This window comes from Rosa chinensis, chromosome 2 (assembly GCF_002994745.2).
Source record: "Rosa chinensis cultivar Old Blush chromosome 2, RchiOBHm-V2, whole genome shotgun sequence".
Classification (NCBI taxonomy): Eukaryota; Viridiplantae; Streptophyta; class Magnoliopsida; order Rosales; family Rosaceae; genus Rosa; species Rosa chinensis.
Window position 1 is genome coordinate 21553065 of NC_037089.1, and position 13803 is coordinate 21566867.

The 13803-nt window shown below is 39.2% G+C and overlaps 1 protein-coding gene and 1 long non-coding RNA gene across 2 annotated transcripts; both read right to left on the reverse strand.

Moving 5' to 3' along the window:
- Window positions 1–393: 393 nt before the first annotated feature.
- Window positions 394–854, reverse strand: LOC121051605. Its single transcript, XR_005806198.1, has 3 exons — window positions 782–854; window positions 567–668; window positions 394–442 (listed from the first exon to the last, which is right to left on the reverse strand). It is a non-coding gene; the product is annotated as an uncharacterized LOC121051605 (long non-coding RNA).
- A 4791-nt stretch (window positions 855–5645) lies between these two features.
- On the reverse strand, window positions 5646–8763 carry LOC112183897. Its single transcript, XM_024322214.1, has 5 exons — window positions 7250–8763; window positions 6978–7058; window positions 6255–6698; window positions 6059–6164; window positions 5646–5960 (listed from the first exon to the last, which is right to left on the reverse strand). The coding sequence occupies exons 1-5, from the start codon at window positions 8761–8763 to the stop codon at window positions 5646–5648; spliced, it is 2460 nt and encodes an 819-aa protein (XP_024177982.1).
- Between the last annotated feature and the right edge of the window lie 5040 nt (window positions 8764–13803).

The window sequence follows — 13803 nt, forward strand, 5'->3', positions numbered from 1 at the left end:
ATGCACTTGGGCCGCAAGGCTCAACACACATAGTTAAACATTCAAGTGGACGTAGTCTCCCGCTCATGCGGAGGCGAACCACTATACATCTTGTGTCACTCTCTCTCTATCTCTTACTTATCGTTAATTAGATCCCCACGGATCAAAACGTTAACACATTGAAACCAACATTTTACACAAGAAAAGCATTCTAGTGCATGCCCATCTACTCGGGACATCAAAAAATTGATACACATATATTCCAAAATATGCCACACATGGTGCATGACAATGTACCAGCAGATAAGCACAAAAAAGATGCTTTCCTTATCTAAAATGTACCAGCAACAAGTGTGCTACTTCATGACTCGTGCACATATGTGTTGACAACAAACTTCCCCCACTCATTTCGTACTTGATCAATATCTGCCTGGGTGTATTGGCTACTGCCTCTCCTCTCCCACTGAAATCAGTTAATTATATCAAAAGGATCAGTTAATCATTTTGGTGAATGAGGCATAGATATAATAACACACTTAATAGAAATTGAGTCAAGTGACTATATTTATAGCTATATATGTTAATACCTTGGAAGGAAACAATGACATGTCTTTATCCTCAATGATATCTCTCATGTATCGCATGATAAAGTACCCGCACTCCTTGTTGCTAGGTTGGGGAGGAATGCCCTAAACACAAGCAAATGAATGAACAAGTGAAAACTTGGCATGGAAAATTGTTTTTTGAAAACCACAAGTGGTGAAACTTACAGCTGTTTGGCTCCATTTTGGGTCCAAACAACAGCCAAATTTTTCCAATGGACTGAACTCCGACTTTGCTTATTCTTTTCAGAAATATACATACGCATAACACTACACCAAAACAACAATATGATCAATGATGTACCATAATGCAAGGGAGGCAAACAAGTGTATTAAACAGATTTCATAAAATTGAGGCATTTCGATCAATATGTAAACGAGGGACTTACATATCCACGATAGACATCCAATCTCCTGTGGGTAAGCGTCTTTTCAGCGGGTCCATAAAATAGGCTGTTCCTTTCTCCGGATCAACAAGAGTCAACACCCAATGATCACTACATGTATACAAAATGTCATATATCTTGAACACTAATTTGTTATATATATATGTTCAAACACAGTAGATATGAAAGTTTGCAAACATTCATTAACTTACCCTGAGTTATATGGCAGCATGAACATCTGCCCTGGTTTAGCAGTTACAAGCCTATCTTTGATGTGTTGGGCTTTGACAGTTCCATTCCCACACCCCACAGCACCAATAAGTGAAGGGTCAACAAACGCAACCATGTCCAGTATTTTATAAGCCTTCAACTTATCATAGAGGTACCTAATAACAAACATTTGCACCAACTCATTGGGTTTCAGCAACTATACTCCTTATCAAGGCATTACGGACAAAGCATATATATATATATATATTTATATTTATATAATATCAGTTCAAGGACTTTTTCTACCTCTGATACACAGCAATGCAAGTTCCAGTTACTTCCCTCATGCTTGCAAGTCGCCTAACATCTTTTCCCAATATAAATGTCTTGCGAGAATATCCAAACACTTCAGGCTCCATGTAGAAGTTGATTGTATTCCCATCTTTGAATGCATCCTCACCCCACAAACATAACATCTTCAGTGAAGTTGGCAACGATGGTGCCAATTTGGCCAAGCCAAATTCAATCTCCAAGTCCTCTTCCCCTATCTCTTTCCTTTTCTTCTTCTTATCAGCTTTATCCTTGGTAGGTTTCTAGAATAAGAAAATAAATGTAAGGTACAAATCATAAATATAAGCTGCATATCTACAATTAAGTGAATTTCTATAAACAAATGAATGTTATCAAAGTAGCTACAGGTTGAATTATACACAGTTCTTACCTTGACTGCAGATTTTATGACTAGGTGTTTAGGCCATGCGACCCAACTCCTCATAGCCTGCTTCACTGTTTCAATTTTATCTTTCACAGGAAATGGCACTTTTGCTTTCTCCTCAAGCGCGGCATAGATGGAAACACGCACATTACCATCCCCTAGTGGAGTGCCATGAACGAGTTGGGAAGGATCCTCGCACTCCATAACAGTGGCATAAGCAACAATATGTTCAACAGAACCTATTGCCAACTTGCAATCAACCTCAGCTACGTTTGACTAAAAAATGGACCAAAAAAACAAGATTTATAGTTGTTCCCTATATATATTTGAAATAGTAACAGATTTAAATGTAGTCGACAAGCATACTCATAAGCATTCTATGAGTAACAACATGCTGCAAGCTTCAGACAGTTTCAGAAAAGTGGTAACTTGAAAGAAAAATTCACCAACAATTATTCTTTCAATGATTTGAAGCACAACTTTCCAGATTTCAAGTAGACATGCAAAGCTACTATTTTCCAGAGTTTCATGCTATTTGCATTTCAAATGAATTGTCAAACAAGAATCTAAAGTGACAGAAACGCTGAATAAAACAGAAATCCTGAAACAGTGCAGTTTGATCAAAATAGCATAAGTATTTCATTTTAACTTTGTTTTTCACGAAACCAAGTTCAAAATGATCATTGAAGAGTCTCCTTTAAGCTGTCAAAAACTGAGAGTAAAGCTACAAGTAAAGGTTTTTCAAAAATCATGAAATGCCCCACTGGTTCAGCTTGGGTGTCAAACACATGTATGCAGTAATCGAACTTTGATCTTTTTCCAGTTCATTATTCGCTTTAAGTAAAACCAAATTACCTTTAATGTAGGTTGACGCATCGTCAAATCCACATATTCTGCCCCCTCCTCATTCTCCGGCTCCTTGATATCTATCATATTGACATTTTCTTCAACAACCTCATTGACCTCCTCACGGTTGACAAATACTTTCTCAAGCAACTTGGGAAACTCATTCCCTTTCTTGCACCCAGGACTTTTATCCAACCTGCCTTCCTTAACAACCTTTGTCCCTTTCCTTTTACACATGATGGTTTTGTTTTCCATTTCTTCAAAAACGCTCAGAATTTTAGCTCCATCCACATTGTTCACTACTTCTTCCAACAGACCTTTATCCATTTCTTGAGCAATCTCATTAGCTGTCATTGAGCAGCTTCCATGGCCAGATACATGTGGGTGAATAGTTGCAGCCTCTTTTCCATTTATCTTTGCTTCAAGTTCAGCAAACTTGGCCGCCCACATAGTTCGCTCATCTGCAACAATTTTTTCCCTCTCTTCCTTGATTATCTCCTCCCTTGCCTCCTCTAGTATCTTCTCCCTTGCCTCCTCTACTATCTTCTCTCTCTCCTCTGATAATATTTTCTGCACACTAAGTCTGACAGTAGCTTCTATGCTCTCCTTTCTACGTTTAGGGAGGTGGAAGTAAGTAGAGGGAGTGACAAAACCTCCTACTCCCCGCACTCTTCCCCCATGCTCCGGAGTCCCTAACGCCAATGTTAAGACATCATTACTTCCTTCAGCGCTTAGCTCTCCATTGTCAAGCTTTCTTTTCAAGTTTGTCTGACAGTTTAGATTAGGAAATATCATCACATATCATCTAAACAAACCTTATACATACAAAAATAGTCCAATAAATATATGGACTTACTATCTTTTCAGCCGTCTTTGCTGACTCCTCATCCTTGAAACTGCCATCCTTTGTCTGTCGTCCTCTTATCCACAAAGTGGCCCTATCAACTTCTCCATCACTCATTCCATCAGCCTACAAAATAGGATAGTTAATGCATACATTACAACTAGGAACCCCACATAAGTAAGTTAGAAAACAGTTTCACTAACCAACTCAGCCTCCAACCCTGCATATCCTTTACGGGACATTCTATGAGGATACTTATTCTTGCTGCGCCTCTCTTGTTGCTCACGACGCTTTTCCTGCAAAATAGGGTTACTAATTAGTTAAATGAGTATTCGATATTTACATAACTGCATTTTATATGACTACAACTAAATGATTGAAATACAAATGCATTTATACCAAGAATGAGGGCTTTGTCCGCATTTTGACAAATTCTGTCCAGTGATCAGCATTGATGAAAGGATAATCATCTGGAGGATATTGCAAGGCTTCAGGATCATCCAAATAGGGGATAACGTACTTGGAAGTAAGTAGACACTTGAATTGCCTCCACTTTCTTGCAGCAGATTCCAAAACCAATTTTTTATGCTCAGGACCAATCAAAAATGGAATCTGTGCACATTTCATTGCTAACTATCAGTTCAAGTTCAGAAACTACTGAAAAATGAAAACAATGAACACTATCATACCAACCTAACTAACTACACCTTCAATACTAAATAAAACAGATAAGGAACTTAATCACCTGAACACGTTGCCAGATTTTGTTCTTCTCTTCAAGAGTTAAGGCTTTCCAATTTTCCCTTATTACCGGTACCTTCCTTCTTGCCAACACACCAATGTAGCTTTGCATTTGCTTAGCCACCTTCCCACAAGGGGTCCCTTTTCTGTTAAATAAAACAACCTTCTTGCATTTACGACTCTTGCGGCTTGTAATGCGTGACATAGTCACCGCATGCCGCTTCAGCAACTTTAGGCCCCCAGTTGATTCAGGTTCTTTCTTTTTTGACTTTCCCTTTTTTGAATGAGATCCATCGGAAAATGATGATGATGTCGGTGACTTCAAAGACTTAGTCTTCTTAGGCTTCGAACGATTTTCTTTCGACTTTCTCTTCTTTGATACACTAGCAGATTGTGATGCAGCCATTATCTACACAAATGTTAGCCCCATTAGTACATCAAATCCACATATATGAGTAACTTGTATAACAAACATATAAGCTGCATATTAGTAAACAAATCTGCTAATGTTTAAAATAACAGACACTTTAACATATATTACTACAAATATTAATGCAGAAAATAACAGTAATTAAATAAACAAACACTTAACACATATCCAAGCAAAAAATAAGAGTATTTAAAATAACAAACACTTAACACTTGGTACAATCATGTAAACACAAAATAACCAACATTAAAAACATATTTAGTGAGCCAAGTATCCTTTAGGCATGACAATTATAAATTACATCAATACGGCTATATGAACTACTCTCCCTCAACTACTATATCCTCATTCCCTGCACGCCTATAACCCATTGGCTCCTCATCTTGAGAGTTATCATGTGACTGAATAGCTGGCATTGTAGTTGTGATGGGGGGTGGGAAAGAATGGTGTCCCCAACATCATCCTCCTGAACAGAATCAATGTAATCTCTTTTTGGGACTCTCACCACAACTGCCCACCTACGATCTACAGGGTCTTCAACATAAAATATTTGCTCCACACTTTTTCCCAAAACAAAACAGTCATTTAGATAACCTTTCCTATTTAAATTAACTAAACTTGAGAGTTATCATGTGACTGAATAGCTGGCATTGTAGTTGTGATGGGGGGTGGGAAAGAATGGTGTCCCCAACATCATCCTCCTGAACAGAATCAATGTAATCTCTTTTTGGGACTCTCACCACAACTGCCCACCTACGATCTACAGGGTCTTCAACATAAAATATTTGCTCCACACTTTTTCCCAAAACAAAACAGTCATTTAGATAACCTTTCCTATTTAAATTAACTAAAGTGAACCCAAGATCATCTTCTCTAACACCCTTCTCATTCTCTACCCAATCACACTTAAAAATAGGAACCCTAAAATGACCATAGTCAAGCTCCCATATTTCGGTTTCACCCCATAGAAGCTCATGTCTTCAGTAATAGGGTTTTTATCCTTAGCACTAGCTACTTGAGGAGTCTTAGCAACCAAATAAACCCCACTGCTTTGTGTCGACCTAAGATCATCGCGCAACTTAGTGTTATATTGCACTCCCCCTATTCGGTAACCACTAAACTTCGGGACTTCATGGGTTGGTTGATTTGCTAGCCACCTCACAATCTCAGGGACATCACAACCTGGTTCAGCAACCTTTGATTCAACCTGCAAAATAAAATAAAACATTATACCAACTGTGTTCTGCATTATTAAAAGCTTTATCGGTCTATAAATTACAGTTACATTAAATGGAAACTACTTACCCTCTCCTTCACCCACTGAGCAAAAGTCATGTTTTGTTTGTCCACCAACCACTTTTTATTCTTTTTGTACTTGGGAAACTCCCTCTTCAACTGTTCCGTGTGTTCCCTACACAAATATTTATTAAGTATTAGTGTATAAGCATTAGAACAAGAAAATAAGCAAAACTGTAAAAAACATAGATAGTGATCAACTTACAAAAAGTAGCTTCTAAATTCTTCAGTGTTTTGAAGCACGCAGAGATGAGCTTGCTGAAATTCTTTGCCATAAACAGACTCAACAGTTGCACCAGAGGTAGGCTTGTCAGCTGTGATGTTTTCTTTTGGGATGCCAACAGTCCTATCATCAAAGAAAAGTTCACCTAAAAACTCAAGCGCCTCTTCAGCTATGTAACACTCAGCAATGCACCCTTCCGGATGCGTTTTATTCCTAACATAGCCCTTGCAGACCTTCATATATCTTTCGAAAGGATACATCCATCGGAAGCAAACCGGTCCACATAGCTCAACTTCTCTAACCAAGTGGACTGTTAAATGAATCATTATGTCAAAGAAAGATGGCGGAAAGTACTTCTCAAGCTCACACAAAGTTTCGACCAGATCACTTTGGATTTTGGGAAGCCTTGAAGCATCTATAGTCTTGCTGCAAATTTCATTAAAAAAAAGGCAAAGCCTAATTACTGCAACCCTGACCGGTTTTTCCAACACCCTCAGATAGCAATTGGGAGCAGCTGTTGCATTAACGCATGACAATCATGGGATTTAAGTCCAATCAGCCTCAAATCATCCATTGAAACAAGGTTTGAAATGTTTGAAGAGTAGTTTTCAGGAACCTTCGAGCCATGAAATGATCCACACATACATCTTTTTTCATCTAATGTTAGGTTCCAGCTTGCTAATGGCAAGCACTTCTTTTTCGGACCATCTAGATTTGGGTGCAATCCACATCTTATACCCATTTCCACCAAGTCCAAACGAGTTTTCAAGCCGTCTTTGGTTTTTCCTGGAATGTTCAACAACATCCCTATTAGACTATCACACACATTTTTTTCAATGTGCATGACATAAAGGCAGTGCCTAACAGGGAGATACTTCCAATATTCAAGCTCAAAGAATATCGACTTCTTCTTCCATCATGGCCTAGTTTCATCCTCAGCCCCCCTATAAGCAGGAGCCGATTTTTTTTTTCCAAACGGCCAATGTGGAACTTCAGCCTCCACCCTGCTCAACAATTCTTCTCCAGTTAATGGCATTGGAGCTGCTACATGTTCTGGCTGGTTATTGAAAGCAGCCCTTAGCTTTCGATAAGGATGGTGTCTTCCTAAAAATCGCCAATGAATGGTGTAGGCCATCTTTCCCCCGTGAACTAGCCTTGTAGGTTTTGTTTTATCAAGGCAAATCGGACATGCATTGTAGCCTTTCACTATACTCCCTGAAAGGTTACCATACGCTGGAAAATCATTGATTGTCCAGAATAGTAGAGCCCTAAGAGTAAAAGTTTCATTTTTGATGGCATCGTAAACTCCATTCACCCCTTCCCATAGCAGCTTTAAGTCATCTATTAATGGTTCAAGGTAAACATCGATGTCGTTTCCTGGTTGTTTAGGGTCCGATATCAATAAGGTAAGCATCATGTGTTTCCTCTTCATTACCAACCATGGAGGTAGATTATAGGTTACCAAAATAACGGGCCAACAACTATACTTGCTGCTTAAGGAGCTAAAGGGATTGAACCCATCCGTTGACAATGCAAGTCGTAGGTTTCGTGGCTCATTACCAAAATCTGCCCATTTTTCATCTACCAACTTCCAAGCCGCAGAATCTGCAGGATGGCGAATCAAGCCATCCTTGTTTCTCTCAGTGGCATGCCAAGTTAAGGCCTTAGATGTTTCAATTGATTGAAACATTTTTTTGAACCTAGGAATAGGAGGGAAATACCATAACACTTTTGCAGGGACTCCCTCTCTTTCTTTCTTGTTTTTGCATATTTTCCACCTAGATGTACCACATGTAGGACAAATAGTGTCATCGGCATATTGTTTTCTGTATAGAATACAGTCATTAGGGCAGGCATGTATTTTGGTGTAATCCATTCCTAATGCACTCAAACTCTTCTTTGCTTCGTACACAGAGGAAGGTATCTCGTTTCCTTCCGGCAGATACTCAGCAAAGGCAATCAACCAGTCCGAGTAACCCGAATCACTCATCCCATGCTTGGCTTTCAAGTTGTAAAGCCTCACAAGCACATTCACCTTGGTGTGCCTATTGCAACCAGGGTACAAGGGTTTGTTGGCATCGTCAACAAATTTCTTGAATTCATTACACTCACTCAAAAGCTCCTCATCCTCATCACCTTCCAACTCCACATCACTATCTAATTCTACTTCATAATCTGCCCTCATGTTACCCTGTACAGAGTCAGATTCAATTGGCTCTGATTCAAGACTTTTACTATCCGTATATGATCCCGACTCCACTACAACCTCCCCATGTTCTGTCCATTTCACATAATCTGTGTCAATCCCATTTACAAACAAGTGATCCTTTATCACTTGTGTCGAAAAATCTTTCACATTTCCACACTTTGTGCAAGGACAACAAATACGGTTAGGGTCTCTAGCATTTCCCAAAGCAAACTGACAAAACTCTGCCACCCCTAACTTATATTCATGAGATCTCCTATCAGCATGCACCCATGACCTATCCATCTACATTAAACAAAAACTACAAACCAAAACTACATCATCGAGCAACAAAACCCCAATCACATATCCTGCATGCATTCACTAAGTTACATAAACTCTACCAATTCAAACTCTGGTACTCTTAATCACCGACAGCAGTTTATTTACATATATACATGCTCCAATATCAGGCAATGAAAAAAAAAATATCGACATATATTCAGGCTAAGCAAATTCAATAACAAGGACAAAACAGAATAGCATAATATATATAGAAAAACAAATCGATATACATTTAGGGTAAGAAAATCCAATAACAAGACAGAACAGTATGCCACAATATATGAAGAAAAACAAATCGATACACATTTAGGCTAAGCAAATCCAAAAACAAAAATGCAAAAAAAAATAATAATAATTAAAGGAGGTTCATGAACAAACACATATCATATTCTCCATTGGGAAAAGCTATGCTAAAACAACATCCAAACAATTCTCCAATAAGAACATTAACTGCAGATGTAGTATATATGAACCAAACCAGTCCTACACATTTCACCTGAACAAATCCAATGATACCATGATATATATTAAGCATAGAACAATAGATTTCAACAAATTAAAGCTTCAAAACAAATTTAATAGCAGTCCACAAATTCAACAGTGAAGCTCACAGTACTCACCAATCCAGCTCCAGCAATAAATACGAACAATAGCAGTGAAGCTCAGTGCACTAGTCCAACTCACTCTACAGCTTCTTCCAACTCCACCAGATATATATGCCTTAATTGTGCGGCTGCTGAGAATAATAAACAAGGCCATCAGATTTAGGAAGAAAGGTCAACAACTCCTAGCTTCCATAATGCATGACTAGACAAGACCTAAATGAAATTTGTTCAATAAAACCACCAGCGCTTACTACTCAAAGGCCATAGTTTTTTTGTAACCTATTGGCATTCTTGAATAAAGACTAGAATCTGCAGGATTTGGAAGCTTGTACAACATGTTTTGTTAAATGCTGGCAATTCTAGATATTAGTAGTGTTGCTAAGCCGTAGTTTCTTTAAATGAGGACTTTGAAAATACTTTCATTCAAGTTCCCTAACAGCCTTTGGAGGGAGTAGAGTTTAAGTGGTTCAAATTTAACATTTGAAGTCACAATATTGAACTTTCAAAAGCAACAACATTGACCCTAGACTGAAACAGTTTCGATGTATAGTCTATGAGACCACTCTTGGTAACCGGATGACAGTTCTACATCTTTTATGTCTTCTAAGTTCAGTAATCTAATTATGTCTCGACAAGCTAAAACAAATTTGCATCATGTTCAACACTGCATCACATGATCACACTATCCTCATGCATCTTTCACAACAGTAGATGATAAACACATAACAGCAGTGAAACATTTGTAGAGTCAAAATGTGGGGTAACTAACTAGCGCTTGAATGCATCATAAAACAACCATTCACTTAATTTCATTTTTTTTAGCCTTCTGTTGGTATTTGAGTCTTTTGACATTCTCCTCTTCCACCCTATCAATTCCCAAGAGGGATAAGACTCTTCATATGATTGTAGGAAGAAAGGTCTTAAGCACATATATCATAGGACTCCCTTCTTCCCTAAAAACTAGCTTTTACCACATTATTTCCTCCCGTTAATAATAATCACATCACTTTCTATAAGCAAGATTAGCATGAAAAAATTCATTGCAAGCCAATAAAACTCATTCTTCCTTGTCCCAACAAGAAGAAACTGAAAAAAGAAAAGCTCAGAAAACTAGTTCCAACCAAATAGATACATGTTTTTAAAGTGCATATTCACAACTTGCTTTTCGTACACTATCATACCTGAGGTGAAAAACAAATATATCCAAACTTCAAAGCGATATTTGTACACAAAAAAACAATTAGCCCTGTTTTGAAATGCTGTCCTTGACTTATGGAATACTAATTGAAGAAAAATCACCACATTTTCGGTTTGGAAAGTAAGATTCACATTCAACATTCAAGCAATACAAGCCAATGGAAACTGAAAGTCACCATGATACTCCACACTTTCAATATTGTAACCGAACCCTCTATTTTTCCATGAATTTACAATCACTTTACTGCACAGAATATACATCTTCAATCAAGGCAAATGCAAAAAGAACACTGAATCTACTAAGCCTAAACTAAATTCACTTTCTGGGGTCTAACAATATCATGAAAAGATCAAATCATATTCCAAACACTAACACCATCAACTCACCACCAATTTAGATAATCTAAATTGTAAGTCTGAACCAATCAAATACTATTTTGTTCCCTGGACTCTAATCAAACAGAGTTGCTATTTGTTACGACATTACTTGAGCAATTTACATGTCAAAAACCTTATCTCCATTTTGACAAATCAGTTATCCAATTTCCTAAAGCAACAGTCTTTTCCGTTGAAAAAAAATCCCCAAAAAACCCTAAAATCAAAATCAGGAAATCCAAACATGGTAGAATGGGGCGAACAGACCAAATCTAGAGAAGGAGAATTCGTGGGAAACCACTCACACAATCACAGTAACTACATCATTTTTTTTCTTTGTGGGCATGCTTGTTTTTGCTTTCTTAGTTCAATACAATCACATAACTAATGAAAATAAGCATGAATTACATGAATTTAGATGACCCATATTCGAGAGGTGGAATTGGAATCTTACCTGAACCCACAAGCTTCGACAGATCACAGTGGAGGTTATGTCTGGTAGGATTCGCCATCAAACTGCTCACTATAGACGAGTTCGTGGCCGGGGCACCATTAATAGCGAGTGACGGATAGAAAAGAGAAAGAGAGAGAGAGAGATCTGCTCAGTGGTTTCAAGTGGGCTGCGCAAGAACAACAAGGTCACTGCTTCGTGGTGATTTTGCTTAGAATCAAAACTCCAAGCGGCTTCCTATTTGGTTTGCAGCTGAGGGGAGATGAGAGAGGGAATGGGTTGGCATGGCTTCTGAGAGATAGACCTAATCGAGATGCATGTGCATGTTTTGATGATAGATGGTGTTTTCATGAGAGAGCCATGGTGTTTTGATGAGAGAGTGATGGTTTTTGATGAAGTTGAGAAGAGAGCTACTCGACGAGAGGAAACGGCTGTTTTGACAAAGTGAGAGTAAATCCAATAAACCTAGCTAGCTAATTAAGTTTTCAAAGGCGCGCGGGCTTTTAATTTTTGCTTTATAAATCAGACAACATAAACACGAAGTTTTGTTGTCTGATTGTGAACAAATTAAATCTCAGCTAAGGTTCCAAAGAGGGAAAAGTTCCCGCTATAATATGCAACCAAAGTAACGTGCTAGCCAATGCTCATTTACACAACGGAAACAACTCATTTGGTTGTCTGATTATCAATTTGGTGCTATATTTCAATCAAAACTTGGAGGTTTTTGGGGGGCTCGAGTGCTATTTTGGGCCAAATAAAGGCACATTCAAATATTTCCCACTTCATCACACAACAAAAAATCAAAAACAGTTGTATCATGTTTTGCATGGTACTTTCATACAACAGATATAACTATACTGTTGTGCTATGTAGTACCAATTTGGAGCCAAATTTGAGTCGATCTGGGAGAGAAATCTGCCGCTATTTTTTTTTATGATTCAGACAATAGATTATTCTTGTAACCGTTGTGCAATGACCTTCTAAACAAAAACTTCATAATTTTAACCACCTTATACAACGTAAGTTTACTAAACATGTTGTGTGATTCACTTTTCTTCATCACACAACACATTTTTTTTTTCGTTGTGCAAAAAGTGTTGTCTGATAACAAAATTGGTGTAGTGGAAGCTGCAGAATTACCTTCAGCATGCTAGATGCTGGCATAAAGGCCCGTAGAACTGTGGTGGATCCACAAACGAAGGAGGTTACTTAGATAAAGGAGGAAGTTGTCTTGGAGATGCTGAATCACTCACATTTGTTGGCAGTGGGAGAAACCATGGTTATTCCCGTTGCCCCCACTATCGAAGGGGGGGCTGTTGGCGGTTCTTGCTTTGGTGGTCATCCAGAGAAGCGTACTGGGAAGGTGCCTACCGCGAGGAGAGGGGCCATGCTCAGAAAGATAAAGCAATGGCTGGATCCAGGGTTGGTGGGTCCTTTATGCTGTGACAGATAGTTACAGATGTCCCTGCATGAGAATCGGGGGCTGCGGCAGGTGTCCTAGAAAAGTGGGGTCGCCAGAATGACCTGTTAGAGGGTGGTGATCAAGCGGATGATGTTATCCTTGCAGTCTGCTAATAGCAAAAGAAACCAAGAAAAGATGCACTGAAGGTGACTGTTGCTGTCAGCGGACAAACTTCGTCAAGTATGGATTCCATTGTGGATTACGTGCCTTTCTTGTTTAGGGAAGATCAGGAGTTATTGTTTCACATCTATGATCGCCTAAAGTTCAGCGGGCTAGATGGGATGTTATGCCGCACCCCCTTGCAGGAGTCTTCCTTCTGTTCGGTGTTTGGGCATTTGGCGAAAGGCCTTTATGAGATGTCCTGGCGGCATTGAGGCCATTGCCCGCTGAACTTCGCATGCAAGGAGAGGTTGACGCTCTTCGGCGGGATTTGGCTGAGAAAAAGAAACAGCTAGAGGATGCCACCCACGAACTAGTGAAAGCGGAGGTGGACCTTATGGATACGAAGGGTAAGCTGGATGTTGCCGTTGCCTAAGACCTAGAGCACAACTTGAGGGTGGCGGAACTCAACAAGGAGGTAGCCCACTCGAAGGTCAAGCGTATTGACATCTTGCAGCGTGATTACACCTCTAAGAGTGAGGAGATCAAGCGGCTTCAAACTAAGGCTTCCCAGCTAACGGAGGCGGAGAAGTGGAAGTTTACTGCGGATGCTGTGGAGGCTTTTAAGTAGTCTCAGGAGTTTAAGGACCAGTTGACGGCGGCTGCCAAGGAGGGTGGCACTGAAAATGTTAGTCTACTAGACTCCAAAGGGGTTATCAATTGGGACAAGGTGACCCAGCTACAAGCGCCCTTTAGTGAGCCGCAATTTTTGCAAGGCAGGGTTGGGTCTGACGCCGAGGGTGCACGGTTCG

Excerpts from the sequence above, each read along its gene's own strand:
- LOC112183897 (XM_024322214.1), bottom strand. The coding sequence starts at position 8,763 with ATGGATAGGTCATGGGTGCATGCTGATAGGAGATCTCATGAATATAAG. Across the intron at positions 7,059-7,249 it reads GCTGAAGTTCCACATTGGCC|GAAAAACCAAAGACGGCTTG; the intron begins GTTTGGAAAAAA and ends TGAACATTCCAG. Across the intron at positions 6,699-6,977 it reads ATTGCACCCAAATCTAGATG|CAAGACTATAGATGCTTCAA; the intron begins GTCCGAAAAAGA and ends TGAAATTTGCAG.